At 44.6% G+C, this 19332-nt stretch overlaps 1 protein-coding gene across 9 annotated transcripts in view; it reads right to left on the bottom strand.

The window, feature by feature from the left end:
• The window catches only part of CSMD2 (CUB and Sushi multiple domains 2), a 541275-nt gene that overhangs the window by 93218 nt on the left and 428725 nt on the right, over positions 1-19332 (bottom strand). For all 9 annotated transcript variants that reach the window (XM_084873018.1, XM_084873017.1, XM_084873019.1 and 6 more), the window contains 4 exons: positions 17414-17601; positions 9197-9391; positions 8126-8242; positions 6763-6876 (listed from right to left, as the gene is read on the bottom strand). In XM_084873018.1, the coding sequence (XP_084729144.1) occupies positions 6763-6876; positions 8126-8242; positions 9197-9391; positions 17414-17601 (614 nt within the window). The remainder of the gene's footprint in view (positions 1-6762; positions 6877-8125; positions 8243-9196; positions 9392-17413; positions 17602-19332) is intronic.

Raw genomic sequence — 19332 nt, 5'->3', positions numbered from 1 at the left:
GGAAGGCATTTAGAAAGAAAAGCACTAGTTACCTACAAAATAAAGAGTCAGGTTGGACTCCAACTCATCTGCAACTATAGCTGTTGGAATAGAGTGGAATACTACAGTGCTGAAAGAAAAAATGTGTGACCCATAACTTGATTTAGAATCAAGTTGTCAATTATATAACATGTTAAAGGAAATTCATTCTCATACATGCAAAGTGTCAGAAAATATTGCAGTTATGAGCCTTATTAAAAAAAAGAAACTAAGAAAATAAAAAACTCCAGGGATAAAGACAACCTGGAAAGTATAGCAAACCTCCAAATGATTATGAATAGGTAATAAAACTCAATGTAAAAATAAAAACTTGTTCTTGAGGACGAAGTCCATAATTTAAAAATAATAACTAATAACATTAATATAAAAGTCCAAATATATAAAAAAAAAATGGACGTTAGAGATGGGGTCAGTATGAATGGAAAATTGAGGAGCAATCAACTCAAAACCAAATAAAAACCCAGAAAGAACAAAACAGTGGACAGGGAGCAGACCAGATGTTCCACTTATAAAATCAGTAAGTAAACTTCCTTTTAAAAGGAAAAGACTGTCAGAGAAAATGAGGAAAGATATGTTAGGGAAACACAGTTATAAAAATTGTTAGACAACATCTATAAACAGCTTATACAACTAAATAAAAGGAAGATAAATAATCCAATTAAAAAATGGGCAATGGACCTAAATAGAACATTTTCAAAAGAAGACAGAAGGAAGGCCAAAAGGCACATGAAAACATGCTCAAAGTCACTAATTGTCCGAGAGATGCAAATCAAAACAACAATGCGGTACCATCTCACACCTGTCAGAATGGCCAACATCAACAAATCAACAAACAACAAGTGTTGGCGAGGTTGCGGAGAAAAAGGAACCCTCGTGCACTGCTGGTGGGAATGCAGACTGGTGCAACCACTGTGGAGAACAGTGTGGAGTTTCCTCAAAAAACTGAAAATGGAACTCCCATTTGACCCAGTAATCCCACTTCTAGGAATATATCCCAAGAAACTAGAAACACCAATCAGAAAGGATATATGCACCCCTATGTTTATAGCAGCACAATCTACAATAGCCAGAATTTGGAAACAGCCTAAGTGTCCGTCAGCAGATGATTGGATCCAAAAACTATGGTACATCTACACAATGGAATACTATGCTGCCATAAAAAAGAAGGACTTTTCATCATTTGCAGCAACCTGGATGGAATTGGAGAACATCATGCTGAGTGAAATAAGCCAATCAATGAAAGAGAAACACCACATGACCTCACTCATTTGTGGATAATAAAGAGCATTATAAACTGATGAACCAAAAGATAGATATAGAGACAGTATATCAACAAGTAGACTGTCAAATTACAGAGGGGAGGGGAGGAAGATCTGGGGGAGATAATAGATCAACCGAAGGTCTTTTATACATGCATATAAGTACAACCAATGAACACAAAACTCTGGGGAGGGAGGGGATGTGTGGGAGGGAGGAAGTTGGGAAAAAAAAATCAATAAAATATATTAATAATAAAAAAAGAAAATAATACAATAATTTATAAATAATAATACAAGAATAAACTGTGTTTCACATATTCACAACCTTAAACCAACTTTTCCAAACCCTGTACTCTATTAAATCTCTAGACTTCCAGTCAATACTTTCTCAATTACTCAATGAAACCTCACTGGTTTTTGTTTGTTTCATTGAACTATAATTAAAAATACTTTCCCAAACTAAAAAAAAAAAAAAAAAAAAAAAAAAAAAATTGTTAGAAACACAAGATAACAAAACATCATAATTATATGGAGACACTTTCACACAGCATTCTCAATCACTGAAATCAAATAAAAAAGGAAAACCAAGATTGTTGAGTAGTGGTCCCTACGTTTTTTCCCACCTCAATACACACTTCACTCCCCTCAGTACAGGTGGCTCATCATCAGTGTTTCTCCAAAGGAGAAATAAGATTAAGATCTGAGTATGTTTGAGTATATGGACGCTATATCTATAGGATCTATCTACCGTGTTTCCCCGAAAATAAAACATCCTCCGAAAATAAGACCTACTTACAGGTTTCCTTCTGAGTGAAATATAAGGCATCCCCCCGAAAATAAGGCCCTCCTAGGCTCTGTCTCAGAATGCTATTACTTAAACATGAGAGATTTGGTCCACTGATTCTGAAAGAAATGGAGTCACAAGAAATTCACCAGGAAATTCAGAAATTGGATTGTTATGATGATGTTCCAGAAGATGATGATATGATTGTCATTGAATAAATGAGTAAATTCTTGATAGTGTAGGATTCAGTTTGTCTGGTTTGTGTTGACAACTACCGTACTACCGTACCATATACAGGTAATAAATTTCCTTTATTTTTCATTTAACAATAAATGTGTACCGTATTCTTCCTCAAGGAAAAATAAGACATCCCCTGAAAATAAGACCTAGCGCATCTTTGGGAGCAAAAATTAATATAAGACACTGTCTTATTTTCAGGGAAACAGGGTATCTATCTATCTATCTATCTATCAAGAGATTTTGAAAAAGCATCCTACCTCAATAGATCCCAATTTACAGTTCTAGTTGGGTGTGAATGTGTGGGGTGATGGTGTAGAAAAATCATCTGATTGGGAACCATTGATATAATGGATTTAAAAAATGAAATTGAGTAAAACTGATCTAATTGCTATTACAAAGCTCATTTAATCCCAGCAGCAACTCCAGGAGGTAGAACTTTTACTCTGCATTTTACAGATGAGGAAACTGAACCTCAGGGTGGTCCAGTATTGTGCTCCCAGGCACCTGTCAAGGAAGTGTGAGAACTCAGGTTGATGCAGGAGGGGAGGCTGTGGGGAGAGCTGAGGTTAGATGCAGGCAGGGAGGCTGCAGGGAGAGCTGAGGTTAGATGCAGGCAGGAGGCTGCAGGGAGAGCTGAGGTTAGATGCAGGAGGGGAGGCTGCAGGGAGAGCTGAGGTTAGATGCAGGAGGGGAGGCTGCAGGGAGAGCTGAGGTTAGATGCAGGCAGGGAGGCTGCAGGGAGAGCTGAGGTTAGATGCAGGAGGGGAGGCTGCAGGGAGAGCTGAGGTTAGATGCAGGAAGGGGAGGCTGCGGGGAGAGCTGAGGTTAGATGCAGGCAGGAGGCTGCAGGGAGAGCTGAGATTAGATGCAGGCAGGGAGGCTGCAGGGAGAGCTGAGGTTAGATGCAGGAGGGGAGGCTGCAGGGAGAGCTGGGGTTAGATGCAGGAGGGGAGGAGGAGGGGAGAGCTGAGGTTAGATGCAGGCAGGAGGCTGCGGGGAGAGCTGAGGTTAGATGCAGGCAGGAGGCTGCAGGGAGAGCTGAGGTTAGATGCAGGAGGTTAGGCTGCAGGGAGAGCTGAGGTTAGATACAGGAGGGGAGGCTGCAGGGAGAGCTGAGGTTAGATGCAGGAGGGGAGGCTGCAGGCCTGGGCTGCCCTTCTCTCTGTAAGACCTCTGGATCCTGCAGAGAGCCTGCATTCTTCTCAGATACTTCGGGAATTTAAAAACAAGCTCCTGGCTACTAAGAAGTCCTCATTTAATCCCCAAGGCAGAATAGTACAAACTACATTCTTTAACCACATGACAATAAAAACAGAAAACAACACAAATGTAACAAGAACAAAATCCAGATTCTTGGGGGAAATGGGGGATAGAGACATTCTTAAACAAGTCCTGGGAGAAAAGAATAAAACTGGATCATGAATTATTTAGAAAGTAACGATGAAAACAGTACACATCAAAATTGGTGGCTTGAAACCAAAACTATGCTTAGAGGCAAATATATCGAATATATCGCTGTAAACAAGCTCTTCATTACACAGAGAAAATAACAAACAAAGCTGTCAATTCAAGGCATTAGAACAAGAAGAACAAAATAATCTGAAGAACAAAAGAGGGAGATAGACATTATGAGAAAAAGGCAGAGGTTAATTAATTAGAAAATAATAACCAAATCCACAGACGAATTGGTAAGCAGATGCAGTAAAAAAGAAAATGAAACAAAACAAATAACACAAAGCCCCTGGTCCAGGGGAGTCAAAGGAGAAGAATACAGCCTTCTAGGAGATATAACCACTAACAGAAAGGAGATTAATTAGTGCCACAGTATCCTATATAATAAAAGCCTAATATGCTAAGTGTCTGATCATCCAGTTGGCTGTTCAACCAATCAAATCATAACATGCTAATGACATGCTAAGGCCACTCAAGTGCTTGCTATGATGTGCACTGACCACCAGGTGCAGATGTTCAACCCAGGAACTGCCCCCTGGTGGTCAGTGTGCTCCCATAGGGGGAGTGGTACGGCAGCTAAGGGAGTGGGCCTAAGCCATCAGTAGCACATCCCCTGAGTGCTCCCAGACTGCAACAGGGTGCAGGCCAGGCTGAGGGATCCCTCCCTCATGTGCACAAATTTCATGTACTAAGCCTCTAGTATTATATAAGCAATGTTGCTAAGTTTAAAATAATCACAAAATAAAATTTTTACTAAAGTATAAAACATCAGCATTCATAACAAAGCAAGATACTGGAACAGACCAATAACCAGGGAAATAAGTAAGAGAAAAAACATTGAAGAAGCAGAGATAAAATAATGAGATAAATTTATGTGCTTGTGCTGAGGATATTACTTCTTGCCTAAAGGACCCAGGAGAATCAGTTGGCAGCATTAGCATTGTTACGGAGGGTTGGATGACTTTGCAAAAGAAATATACCCAAAATGCCAGTCTTCTAATATACTGGCAAAGATCAATTAGGAAACATAACATGAGGAGGCCTATTTACAGTAGCAACAACAATTGCCATGAAATATCTAAGGAAAAAGTTAACAAAGAATGCATACAGCCTAAATGAAAATTATAACACCTTCCAAAGGTTACAAAGGAGACAGAAATGGAGAGATACAGCATGTTCCTAAAGAGGAAGAAGAGTTCCTATTATAAAGATGAATTATCCCTAATTAATCTATACATTTAACCGATTCCAGTGAAAATTCCAATGCAATTTTTAAAAAAACTTGACAACATATTTCTAAAATTTATCTGGAGGCACAAGTTAAGCAAGAAAAGCCAATAAAAATTCAAAACTAAGAATGTCTATGAGAACTTATCTCACTGTATGTTTAAAGTTGTGATAATATCAAACAATATTATAATGTTACGATAATTAAAGCCATTTCATATTGATATAAGAGTCAACAGACACTTAGAGGAAATGGATAAAAGGTCTAGAGATATACCCTTTTCTTCATAAAAATTTAATATATGTAAATCTGGCATTTTGAAAATACTGTTAGAACAACTGATGAACTAAGTCGGAAAGAATATGATTATATTTCCTATATCAAATAATATATCAAAATAAATCCCAACATTATTATAATAAAACAAAACAATGTAATGAAAAAGAAGTAAAAGAAAACACAGAGGAATATTTATTTCATCAGCATGAAAGTAAAGGAGAAAACCATAAAAGAACAACATCGACAGATTTGATGAGAAATTTAAATTTTCTGACATTAAAACCCACCCTGAAGAAAATTAAATAGCAAATGACACAAATTTAAATAAAATTTAAATTTACTGACATTAAAACACACCCTGAAGATAATTAAATGGCAAGTGAAAGGGGAAAGCCTTTTATAACATATTATATAGACAAGAGGTTTTTATAGCATACAAAATATATAGCTTATAATAATATGGTACTCTATTAAATAAATAAGAAAATAAATGCTAATAGAAAATCAATACTAATTCACAAATAGATTCACAAATAAAAAATTCATGGGCCAATAATTTCATTATAAAAATGTTAACCTAATTAGTAATAAAAAAAGGAAATGAAAAAAATGAGATACCATTTTTATTTTTCAAACTGATAATGCCTTTGCTTTTTAATTACTCAATTTTGTGAGGATAAAATATTCCCTCTTATTCATTGTTGGTGAACAAAGTGGCAAGAACCTTCTAGGGGCATATTTGACAATCTGTTAAAAGAAAATTAAGGATCTCACACATTCTTTATCTTGGTAATTCTACTTCTAGATATTCCAAGGTAATAAAGATATGTATAATGACATGTAGAATACATGTAATTACTATTCAAACGAGTGAAAAATTGGAAACAATCTACATGTTCAATAATAGAGAATTCATTACATAAATTTTAAATAACTATACGATAGACAATTATGCAGCATTTAAAAATCCTATTATAGGATAAAATAATGACAGAGACATAATGACATGCTCATGATGAATATTTCAATAAAAATATGTATACTGCTTTGTTCAATAAAATGTGTAAAAGATTAAGTCTAAGCAGCTGTAAAAACTGGAAACAAGATACACTATCTTTTCAGTGGTTCTTTCTGGGTGGTTTTTATTTTCTGGTTGGCGGTAAGTTTTCTACAATGAAAATGCAATATGTTTATAATTGGAGAAATGTGTTGGGGTTAAATAGAAAACATCGGGGCATGGTATACCCCACAGGGGTGATGCAGACACAGCTTGAGGTGAGAGTGGTTTTGGAAGCCCCTTATAGGTATGGGCTGTCAGGAACTGACTGCTGTGTGGTAGAGAGAGCACCGGCGCATGGCAACATGACAGACACCCAATGGTGGGGTTCCGCCTGCAGGCAGGCTCCTAGGGCCTCTTTCCTTTGAGCTGGCCCATGGGACCCCGACCCACCACACCCCCATCGTGGCCCAGCCCAGGGTACCTGTGTGGGTGCCCGACAGGGAGCTGAGGAGCCGGGAGTGCTGGCTGTGGCCATCGTGCACCTCCACCACGTCGTTGAGGGCCGTGTGGAAGAAGGCGAACTGTCCAAACACCACTGCGGGGGGAGACAGTGCGGAGAGCTCAGCATGGAAGACTGTGTGGCCGTGTTGGGGTAAGGACGGGAGGTCTGGGGGACCCGAGGCCAGGATGAGGGAAGCCTCAGAGGGAATCGTTGGTTCCTGGGGCGAACTCCTTGCTGAGCCTTTCTACTGTTGATTAGCACACTGGCCAGCCCCCAGGCACGGGGTGCAGGGAGCTGGGAAGGGCCGGCCTCCCCCATGGGCAGGATCACACTGAGAGCTGCACCGGTGGTCAGGCAGGTGGCGGTGGCCCTGAGCTAATCTACTCCCCGAGAGCGGCTGCTGCAGATACTCAAGGACCTGAAAGGGCTTTGGCAATACCCCCCATTTTCCATGTGATCACAGGACCTGTCCTGATAGGTGCTTATTAGGTGTTTGGTGAGTGACAGCAGGTCTTGCCCTGCGAAGCAGCCAGCTCTCTGCAGGCTGCCCAGTCTCTCTCCTGGTGTCAGGATATATCGATGCCTCTGTCCTATTGGACACCAACTGTGTATAGAAATAGTTCGTACTCCCCCTACAAAGAAGAGACCCAGGGAGAAAGCAGTCGGGCTGGTCATCTGACTGTCCAGGTCCCACTGGCCTGTGCTCCCCAGGAATGTTCTGAGTCCCCCAGGGCTGGCAGGACTCGTACTGTCCCTCCTCCCGGGCGAGGAGCCCTGCTTCTTTTTACCTTGGATTCTTGGAACCTGGAGGTTTCTATGTCTTCTCAGGGCCTGCTCCTCATTTCCCCCCTGCTTGTCCTGCTTATAGCTGCTGGACCAGGCTCAGAAGGAACGGTGCGGCTCCTAGCCCCTTCACCTGTATTTGCAACCTAGTCCCATCCCACTCCTCACTCTCCCTGCCCCTTGGGTACCCATCCCTGGCTTCCCAATTGGCCTGGGTCTGCAGCATCTCTATTCAGACTTGGGCTGTGCTGGGTAGCCGAGTGCTCCCGCCTTCCCTGGGTTCTATCTGGATCCTCACTTACCCCCCCCCCCCCCCCCCCCGCTTTGCTTCCGGCCAACTTGTGCCCTTCCTGCCCCGTGTGTCAGGAGAGTATTCCACAGCCCACTTCTGGCATCCAGACTGTGTCCTTTAGGGCAGACTGTTCTGCCTGTACCCACAGAAGGAGTGGATACAACTGGGAGTGGAAGCAGGATACAATTGGGAAGGGCCCGAGGAGTTGGAAAGAGTCAGAAAACATAAACAAACGAACAAACAAAAAACATACATAACACCACATACCATAATCCTTGGGCACAGTGACAAAATATAGGCAGATCTGTCCACTGGTGTAGTTCTGGGGATAGTTGGGGGACAAGACCACTCCATCTGAACCCACATACTGTCCTCCACAGGGGGCTGAAAGAGAAATCAGACAGAGGGCCAGGTGACCTTGTGGGCCTCTCTTCAGTGTCCATCCTCTGACCAGCTCGCTCCCCACCTGAGCTTCCGGCCCTGCTGGGCTGCCATGAGGTACACAGCCACTGATGTGGAGGAAGGGACTTCTGAGGACACCGCCCAGTCCTGCCCGCGGACATCCATCCCTGACCTGGCACATGGCCTAAAACCCGCCCCGATGCTATCAGCGACCCTCCTGCGCATTCAGTCCTAGCTCTCTAACTATTAACAAGGGCACTGGTCTCCGGAGGCACAGCCTTGAGGAGCATTTTGGGAACCTCTTCTGCTGACAGGAGAACCAGAACCACTCTGCCACGCCCATGGCTGACGTCTGCACCCGGCAGTCAGTGTCTGCAAGAGTAGAGAGCTACGGCTTCCCCAGACTAGCCCCGCGACCCAGCCATCTTCTGCTCTCATCCATGTTACCCAGTTCAGTTCCACAGGGGTGGGCCTCAGAGCCAAGCTCTTTCACCTGGGCAAAGGGCACTCTTCAACTTAGGTGGCTACCATGCTCTTGAAGTTCTGACATTACATCTGCTAGGACCCCACAGTTAACCCACATTCCTGGTCAGGGCACCCCGGGGACCTTAGTTTTACACAGCTGACCTCTAAGTGATTTTTCATAGGACCAAACATCTTTAAACTATCTTCTCCCTGGTCTGAGCCACTGGCTTGTCTGTGAGCCGTGGTTGAGGACTTCTGAGTGTGGGCGGGAACACGGTGATCTGAGAGAGATGACATACTGACAGGGACTTGCATACCTGGTGAATTACCAGCCATTCTCACAGCGAACCCAAGGAGCAACCCTGCTTTTGAGGACTCCTCTCCCCTCCTCCTTCCCCTTGCCCACAGCCTCTTCTGCCTCTAGCATGCCCTCACTCCTTCCTTCTCTCTCCCCCCCGACCCCCTCCTCACCTGTGCACACTGGCCGGGGGTTGTTCCACGCAGGCTTCCCATCGGGCCCCAGGACGCAGCTCAGCGTGGATGAGCCCTCCACTTCGTAGCCCCCATGGCAGTAGTAGGTAATGGAGGAGCCCAGCTTTAGGTCCGACCCCACTCGTGTGCCGTTCTTGATTGTACCAGGATCAAAGCATGACTCTCGTGGGTTTTCTGGGAAAAAGAAAAAGGGACACATACACATATGCAGCATTCATTAGTGGACTGATTCCATGGTGCAGCAGCCATCAGGAAACCCTGCCTCTAATTAGCCACAGCGCACATGTGGTTAGAATCTAGGGCTGGAAATCATCTTGCAGAGTGCAAGTTCACCTCCTCGCTCCCCATTCTTGCCCTGAACCATGAGGGAGGGAACTGTGTAAAAACCTGTGGGGAGCTTTCTCATCCCTCACCCACTCTCCCAGGAGAGGCACGTGATGCTGGGACTGGCAGGAGCTGAGGGTCCTGGGTCATGTCCCAGCTGCGGACAGGGTCACTGTGGTGGAGGTCAGGGCTTAGGCACAGTCCACCCCTTTGCTTATCTTAGACCACCCACGCTCAGCACGGCAGGCCTCCTCAGCCTCCTGTCTCACTCTTGGAGGCTGCTTTCTTTTTTCTCTTTCTTTTGCCTACAACTGTGCTGCTTGAGCAATTACAGGACTAGCCAGGGCCCCAAATCTCCACAGCCTCCCTCGCCGTCAGCGGGAAATCCTGAGCCATGTTCACTTCCGTGAACTGCTGCTTCTCCTCCTCATCCTCGTTCCAGGACCACTGATGCTCAAGAGGCCTGTCGTCAGGGCTGGGCAGTGTCAGGACACAACTGAGACTGCGCAGTATCAGGGAAATGCAACTGATCATCAGGGTTCCACCGGAGTCCTGGAGACTATGCTACCAAGAGGTCCAGAGATGGGGGCTCACAAAGAGGTGCCGACAGTCCTTGCAGGAGGACTCAGAAACGGAAAGAGATTTGAGGAGGAAAGAACCAGAATAAAAAGAATCAGAGTTCAGAGATGAAGGCTCAGAGGAAATTTGCTGATGGCTGTCACTGTCACCCGGTGCTTGTAAGCTACCTATACAAGAGGCATCGATGCCTTTAGAGTGTGTTGTTCAGCTGCCAATCAGCCTGCTGGCTGATGGAATGGGGCTCTGAGAGTCTGTGATGCTGTTGAGTGTAGCCACTCCTGCATCGGAGTCCTTATGAGGGCCCTGCTCTTGGTCTTTGCCCATATCAGGGCGTGGAGCAGTCCCAGATATACCAGTAAATTCACACTTAAGTGGGACCCAGACTATTGTCTCTCACCTCGAAGAGGACCCCTCAGTGGTTTCTTCAGGTGCCCTGGGATGTGTCCCTTTGCCTCCCGCACCAAATCTGTCCTCCCCCTACACTTGGTGGCTCTGGCAAGAATACAATTGGCCATTGCCTGACTCATATGTGAGTCACAGAGATAGAGAACTGTCCCTAGATCTTATATTTCATCTGTCCTTTTTTATAAATTCAAAGTGGATCAAATCTTATTTAAAGTTCAGAGAAATTAAGTAACTTGGGATTAAATCCACATCGCTCATTAGAGGCAAAACTAGGTGTGGCATCCAATGTCTATTCCCTACCTTCATCCTTAAATAAAGGAGCCCAGGTTTGAGGCAGAGAATATGGCACCAGGTAAAATCTACACCTTTCAGCCTCCTGGACAGCTAGGTTTGGCCAAAGAGATATAAACACAGTCAGGCCAAATAATAATCTACTGCCTCACTAAGAGGAAAAGCCAAAATCCTACAGTCCTACAAACCCCTACAGTTTTTGCCTCCAATTCTCCCCTCTATGACCTCAACTCCTATTGTTCCTTTCTAACTTTGCTCCACCACATTGGCCTCTGTGTTCAGAACGTCCCCCCATCCACATGGCCACTTCTCCCACCTCTTTGAGGATTTGACTCCATGCCTTCTGAATTTGGCTGGAACTCTAGGGATGGAAATCATCTTGGAGAGTGACACCTTCTTGATTCACTACTTAAAATTTTAATACTCCTTTCCCACACTCCCCTCTGTTTTCCTTTGATCAATACTGCCTCGTGTATTATATGCTTACCTCATTTTTCCCTCTCTCCCCATTAGAATGTAGGTTTTACAAGGACAGTTTTTCCAGTTTTGCTCACTGCTGCAGTCCAGTGCCTGGTACATGATAGGCATTCAATATATAATGAAATGAATAAGTGTGGGGTTTCTAGAAAGACTGCTTAAGGAAAGGTGACAGCTTAGAGAATGCTCTCTGGCCCTTCCCTCTTCTTGTCCTTCCTCCATCCCTTGGTCTGGAACTCAGACATCATGGTTGGAACTCCAGTCGCCATCTTGGATCCCCAGGTAACCTTGGGATTGAAGCCATGCAGTAGCATTGTAGAGCAGACAAAGGAACCTAGGTGGAGCCACTTCACTGGCCCTGATGACAGTCTCTTTCTCTTTTACAGGAAGTAGAATAAACTTCTACCTCATAACAGCTTATAGGCAACTGGGCCTCAGAACTAGACACTGTGTCCACAAGTCCTTTCCTCCCTCCTCTGAGGCGAACTCCTGCACTTTTCAATACCACCCTCTCTGGAGCACATTTCTGAACTCTGTCTTCTCTTTGGCAGAATTCTGCTTTTCTTTTCTTAAGTATAGCATGCATGGCACTAACTTGTAATTTGGGAAAGTATGTTTCTTTTCAGTAGGTTCTGAACTTATAGAGGACAGAGAGCATTATCTATTCTCTGAATCCTGGCAACTAGCACAGAATTTGGTGCTAGGGCTGGTCATATTGGACACATAATAGAGGTTGAGCAAATGGATGCTCAATTGATTGGCTGAACACCTCAGGGCTTGGAAAATCGATGATTCCATCTACAGACTCTATTCTATAGTCACATGTCATAGCCAGAAGAGCTCATCCTTATATCATTACCATGTTAATAATAATGATTAGGATAACGATAATGATGATAGCTTCTTATATAGGAATATCACTTTGTAATTTTCAAAGTACTCTCCTACCTGTTATTGCATTTGTACTCACAGAGGCCTCTGAAGTGTGCAGGGCCAGGTACACTGCTGTCCGGGTGGTAGATGGGGAATGTGGTGCTCAGACAGGCTAACTAAGTCTTTCAAGTCATTCAACTATTAATAGAATTAAGACCAAAACTCGGTCTTCGGTCTGCCAAACCAGAGCTCAGCTGTGAATGATAAAACTAAATGACTAAAACATCATGATGATAATAAATAATACCCAGTCGCCCTCCCCACCCCACCCCCAAAAAAAGGAAAAATTATAAAAACCAGCTTTTTCTTATCCTAATAGAAAAGGGCCACTTTTAAATGCTGTAGTAGCAAATAAAAGAAAAAAGAAAGATAGAAAAAAAAGAAAACAACAACCCAAACCCTCAACCAATCCAGAACTATTAAAAAGGTCAAATTAGAGCCACTCACTGAAATACAAGCAGCCTTTAAAAAGAATAGTGGAAGTCTTTGCATACTGATATGGAAAGATGTCCAGGGGCTATATTGCTGGGGCACACACACACACACACACACACACACACGCACACGCACACGCACACACACAGCCACTCCCCACTACAAAAAAAAAAAACCAATCCAAAACAACCCCACCCATATTATAGATTAATACACTTGGTGCAATTCCACTTATATAGAACTGGGATCAGCAAGCTACAATTCACAGGCACCCTACCTGTTTTTGCAAATAAAGTTTTATTGGCACACAGCCACATCCATTTATCTACATACTGTCTATAGCTGTTTTAACATTATAGCAGGAGTGATGAGCAGATGCAACAGGGATCATCTGGCCTGCTAAGCCTAAAATATTTACTATCTTGCCTTTTCCACAAAAAGTTTGCCAACTCTAGTCTAGAATTTACTTTATATAAACTAACTGGAATGAGATAACAAGCCATGACTAATGGTTCTCAGGGGGTGGTAGTAACAGAGATGGTACGTTTTTAGAATACATCTTATATGCGACTGCATTGTTTGAATTTTTCCTCCCAATATTACTTTAAAAATTGGCAGAAATGAAGAGATTTCCATTTTGAATTCAGAAAACAGTGGTGGGTAGTGACAGTGATGATGGTGGGAGCAGGTGTGGAAATCTAGTTGCAACTCCTTGGCTCACAGTGTCATTTCCGAGGGCTTGAAAGAGAAAATAGGTACTTTTTAGTATCTTCCAGTCCGGGTTGGTTCACCTTGACCTTTCCTGGGTTACTCAGATTCTCTCACATGTGCTTTGAACTCTTCTTCCCTCTGTCTAGAACACCATCTCATCCCTACTCTTCTCAACCTGGTCTCTGTTTCAATGTCACCTGCTCAACGAGGCCTTCACTTCTACCGACTGCCAATAAACATTTATCAAATGGATGAATGATCTCTACACCTGTTCATGGATGTCCTTGTCTGTCCCTGCCCAGGAAGAGGCCACCACACCTGCTGGAAAATGAGAATAAGATTCCCACCCACCTATTCTGCCAATTTCTCTGGCCTGGAGATTGACAATAACCTTCCCGGGACTCCTTGGTAATAACAGTATCCAAAAGAAAGGAGTCTCCTCATTCCTTTTGTATCATCTAGCAAAGGGTAAAATCTACCCAGGAGGCAGAATTCAGATGAGAAGTGCCTCAAAGCATGGTCTCAAAAAATACACAAATGACATGACTGCATCCAGAATCATCTCCCAGGAGGCCTGTCTAGAAATGGCTGACACCACAGCCCCTTTCCAGGAGCAACTGAGCAGAGATACCAAGAAACCACCCATCTCTACATTATGATTAGGTGGGCTGCCACTGCCAACTTAATGTCTGTCGGTTTAGGAAGTGAACTTGCCAGAGGCAGGGACTTTGCTCTGTTTTCACAGTGTACGGCACAGAGTAGGTTCTCACTAACGATTTCCCGAGTGAAAAAATGAATAAACATGCCTGATCTATCCTAGCTCCTTCTGAAAAATCCTAATTCTATGATGCTTCACGTAAGCCTGGCCAATCTGATGGTCCTCTAGGACTCAGAATTTGGAGGCAGCCTGGAAAGTGACTAGGAGTTAAGAGTGAGGCGGCCACACTTGTCTTAGGAAAATGGAGAAGCAATGAAAATTATTTTTCAGAGAGAGGAGAATGCAGCAAATACTCAGAAAGGGGCAGGGAGGAGATTCATGGGTCCTGGAGACAGAGACGGTAACCCAACCTCTGACCCTTCCACCCTGATTTCAGTTCCTTACACTTCCTATTCTGGGGCTCTCAGACTCCAAAAATACATCCCCTTTTGGAGTTCAGTTTGAGGAAGTTTTCATTATCTGTGCTATTAAAACCTAGAACCCTTTTATTTTCCTGCCTCACATTGGTTGAGGCCATAGGATCCGGCAGCACAGTAACCCATTCTGGGATCTTGGGACAGGGAGAAGGAGACCACAGGGTGAGGCAGGGGTGCTTGGGTCCCAGCAAATAGGCTATCTAAGCAGAGACTAGAGACATAGCTGAGGGGTGACTAATATTAGGAGACATGAAATCTGAAGGAGGAGGCAGCTCCAGGTCTCACTGGGTACCCCCCACTCTAAACAGACACATTTATCTTAGTACCGGCACCACAGATCTTAATAAGGTGGTGAAAGATGCATGGATTGGCTATGCGTCTGCTCTCCCCAGTAACTGGCCTCCTTCAGTCACTTGGCTGGCTTAGATGGCATCTAGGTAGGCCTTATTCTCTGGGGCTGTGTTTTGGACTTGAGGATCCCTCTAGATATGATTTCAGCCCAACAGAGGAAAGTGGAAAGGGCTGCTTTGGGAAAGAGGATCTAGAGGTGTGGCTCTAGCCCACAGATTCAGTGGAGAAGATGTAAGGGAGAGGTGGCCACAGCCAGATAACCCTGAACAAGATGACTAGGGAGGAAGCCCAGGGAGTTTCTACCAGTAACTTATTATATCCAGGGATGGTGAAAAGGAGTCATCTTGTAAGGAGACTGAAAGTGTGACTTTTGAGGTGAAATTTTAGAATCTCCATCAAGTAGAAGACTCAGGTGAGACAGGTCAGAAGTCACGCTGGTGGCTGATAAGGCGTGGTTGGGGTTAAAGGACATTATCTAAGTTGGCTCCAAGTGCCACGTTTGGGTGACTTTTTCTGGCTGTGTTCAGCTATTTGGGTATAGGTGGAACAAATGGTGCATTTCGAAAGATTTACACAATAGAAGAACCTCAGGTTAGGAAAAATGAAAGTGCTGATGAGGTTGTGATTAGAGAGATGACTAAGAAGAAAAATGATGATGATAATATGGCAGTGGATGGTGGTGGGTGGAGCGATGGGGTCACAGGCTGTGTCTAAGTTGTCTAAGTCATCTCCTCTGAATTCCATCACCCGTGACAGTGTTTGTTGGGCTATCAGCATGTGGAGAAGGGCTTGAGTCCAGGAAGGTTAGCAAATGGCAGGTGTCTGCAGGAAGAGAGGCCCAGGCCAGGCCCAGGAGGAAAGAAGACCTCAAGCAAAACGTCTCTAATCTGTGCGCCAAGCATCTTCTAGAACTGTGTCTGACAAATCGCAGACAATCGATAGTTATGAGGACGTTGATGAATAGATGGGTGCACAGTGCTCAGGATGGTGCCAGCAGCTCGTAGACACTGTTGGCTATTACTGTGATTGATGTTATTTGTGAGCTCATGTGAGATAGTCTTAGGAGGTGCCAAAAATATTTAATTAGAGAGCGCTTTGAAAAGTTGCTGAAGTCCCACATTATGCAAGTGGGGGACAGGAGCCAGAAACTTTTTTATTTTTAACTGGTCACGTGAGTCCATTTGTGCACACAGGCTGATGAGGCCTGGGTGCACTTGGGTTACAGTTACACTAACAAAATCAATCACCTCTATCTGTAGGGTCTTTAGTACATACTGGATATTGTGCTCAGATATATAATATATAACTATGCAATACCTTTTAATTTTAACCTTCTGAAACATAATTAGATAGAGATAAGAGAGATGGATTCTAAAAGATAATAATTTGCCAAGTCCACAAATCAAGCAAGAAATGGAGTTGGAATTTGGATAATAGTGTGTAGGATAATTAGGGAAGAAGAAAGGTCACAAAGAGAGAAGAAAGTGAAGTGCTTGAGCGCCTGGAACTAATCCTACTGCGATGACCAACTATGACTGTTCCTATTTGAACATTATGGGATGATTATATGTGCCAGGCATCGAACCAAGAGCTTTGATGCATGCACTCATTGATCTTTACATTTCTGTGAGGTAAAAATTATCTACTATCATTTTATAGATGAGGAACTGGAGTTTTCAATAGGTTAAATAAACTTGCTCAAGTCTGCTCAACGGCTAAGTGGTTGTCATGAGGCCTGAGCTCAGTCAATCTGACAGTCTAGACCAGGCAGGGACTTGGCCTGTTCTTGTAAGCAGACGTTTTGGAGCACAGTTAGGCTCATTCCTTTGTACAATATTTTGTCTTCGGCTGCTTTCGTGCTACAAGGACAGAGCTCAGCGGTTGTGATGGAGATGATGTGGCTCACAACCTAAAAGGCTTACTATGCAGTTCTTTAAGAAAAGATTTGCTGACCCCTGCTCTCGACCCTTATACTACTGAACTTGTCTTAATTAACCCAAAAGAGCAGTAAGAATAAAAGAATGGGAAAACTGGAGGGATGATCAAATGTGCTCAGGAAGTATCAGAACGTGTCTAGCCTACGGCAAGGTGCCAGAGTGTCCATGGGACAGAGGCCCAGGCACCTTGACCCCAGGGGTTTGATGAGCTGTCATGTGCACAGAAGTTCTCCAGGCTGGTGGGAGGCTGTGCGGTGGAGAGGAGGATTGAGGTTTACAGCAGTATCTTCAGCAAATGCGGGGAGTGACCGAGAAGAGGTTAGTGGATATGTGTGGGCTGAGGTTGTGAGATTGAAGAGCGATAAAAGATCATCATAGGAAAAAAATAGAGAAAAGGGGAGGGATGATGTGAAAATAGAAATGAGGTGTAAAGAGAATGCTGGCCTCTTTTCTGCCAGGCCTGGGGCAAATGGGTGCAGAAGGCTAAGCCACCCGGAGGACCATGGTGGCAGCACTGCTGTGTGGTGATCAGCCCGTCGCTCTCCCCCTGCCCTAGGCTTTCCAGCGGGCAGGTCTGAGGGGCCCTGCCCTCAGTCATCTCTGCCACCGGCACCCTTACCTGTGTAGTCGATGACGAAGCCCACATTGCTCACGGATGCATCGCTGCGGAAGGCGAGGAAGAGGCTGTTGCTGCTGCTCTCGATGCGGCTGGGGAGCTGGGAGCCGTAGAAGCTCCCTATGAGGGGGCTCAGAGAGTCCCGCCCGTCGTAGACGTGGAGGAAGTCGTAGCCAGGCTCCAGGTTAAAGCTAGGGAACAAACACACCCCACCCCGCCCACCAAGGTTAAACAGGGCTCGTATTGGGCACAACCAAATCTGGTTTCACATCTAAAATGCCATTACTTATGTCATATCATGGAATACAAGACACAAACTACATGCTCATCTTAATGCAACTGCCCATGGTAACTGTGGGGGATTGGTTCCAGGCCTCCCAGACAGCATGCCCTCCACCCACGGGGGCCCAACCCTGAGACTTCCTGGCAGGTGGCTGGGGGAGGGAATGAGGCCCCAGCCACCTCCCAGTGAGTGGAGAAGATGGACAAAGCAGGCGTGGGCAGAGGAGGCTCGTGCCACAGTCAGCATTCAGAAAGCTGGAGGTGAAACAGAACATCCTCTTTTTAAAAAAACATTTAATTGAAATGTATTTGACATATACTGCTGTGCAAGTTTAAGGCATACAACAAGTTGACTAGATACATTTATATATGCAATATGATTGCCACTGTAGTAATAATTAGCACCTCTATCACCTCACATAATTATCTTTTCTTTTTATGATAATGGCTGGACTAATTGAGATCGAGTCTCTTAATAAGTTTGGTGATTATAATACAATATTGTCTATAGTCACTCTGTTATGCACAGAAGGGAAAATGAGTTACCAACTCTTTACACCCAGGGGTCAATCCAAGAGGGTCCAGAACCCAGGACTCCTCCCAGCTTCTGTGCTATGCTTCACCTTCTTTTTCAAGAGGGAAAGAGCCGGCCCGGGAGCCATTCCCAGGCAGGAAGGGCCTGTGTCCAGCAGGACCCTACCTTCATCCCTGTGACCCTGAGCCAGCTCTCGCTCTCCTGAGGACTTGCTACCACCCCCCTCCTGGCACCCACAGCTGTGCCTCTTTCTTAGCAGTCCTAACTACAGTGTGAGGAAAAACATCTTTTTTTAAAAACGGACTCAGTTTAGTAAATGGAATATTAGAGCTTTTGAATGTAATCTATCCCACTGGGATGGAGAGTGAAGATGATGGAAAACACCAGGGGCTGGCAAGACTGTGGAGCCGCCGGGATCATCCACTTTGGAAATGTTTCATGATATCTACTAGATCTGAATATATGCCTGATGATGCTATGATTCCACTCTTAGCTATATATCCAGCAAAGGCAACTGGAACTAATCGAGCATGCAAAGGTGAGAACAACAGAATAAAAGAAAGAGAGTGTGCCGAGAACAGATTTCTGATGCAAACTTAGCCATAGCCCAGCCACAGGCTGGGAATTCAGATACTCCATTCGGCTGGACTGAGAATGCCACCCAGTCCCACCCTTTGGTTGAGATGTGTGGCGGAGGGCAGGGCCATGGCAACTCTGGGTCAGAGGGGTAGGGTAGAGAGAGGGGACGAGGGGTAGAGCCAGACATGCGTGACTGCCTTCCTATATGGCATCCTCTCCCACTGGGTCAGCTGTAGGGTCACTCCACCACTGCTGGGTGGATGGTCTTCCTGCACCATAATTTAGCTGCCATCCACCTGCTCTTCTGAAAGTCACCAGGGGAGGGACCAGGTTAGTCTTGGTCACAGTTATGGCTCCACCACTTCCTAACTACCTTCTTCTGTCCCTGCCTTCCTCCAGTCACCTGATTTTATCTGAGTACCCTCCTGTATCAGGCGCTGTACAAGGTACCCGGGACACGGGATGTGTCAGACACCACCCCTCCTTCCAGATGGGGGTGGGGCTGAAGGAAGTGATGGATGTGAAG

The sequence above is a fragment of the Pipistrellus hanaki genome, assembly GCF_964339955.1.
Source record: "Pipistrellus hanaki genome assembly, chromosome: 2".
Lineage (NCBI taxonomy): Eukaryota > Metazoa > Chordata > Mammalia > Chiroptera > Vespertilionidae > Pipistrellus > Pipistrellus hanaki.
Note: the sequence above shows the minus strand (reverse complement) of the source record. Positions and strands in the feature narration are given on the sequence as shown.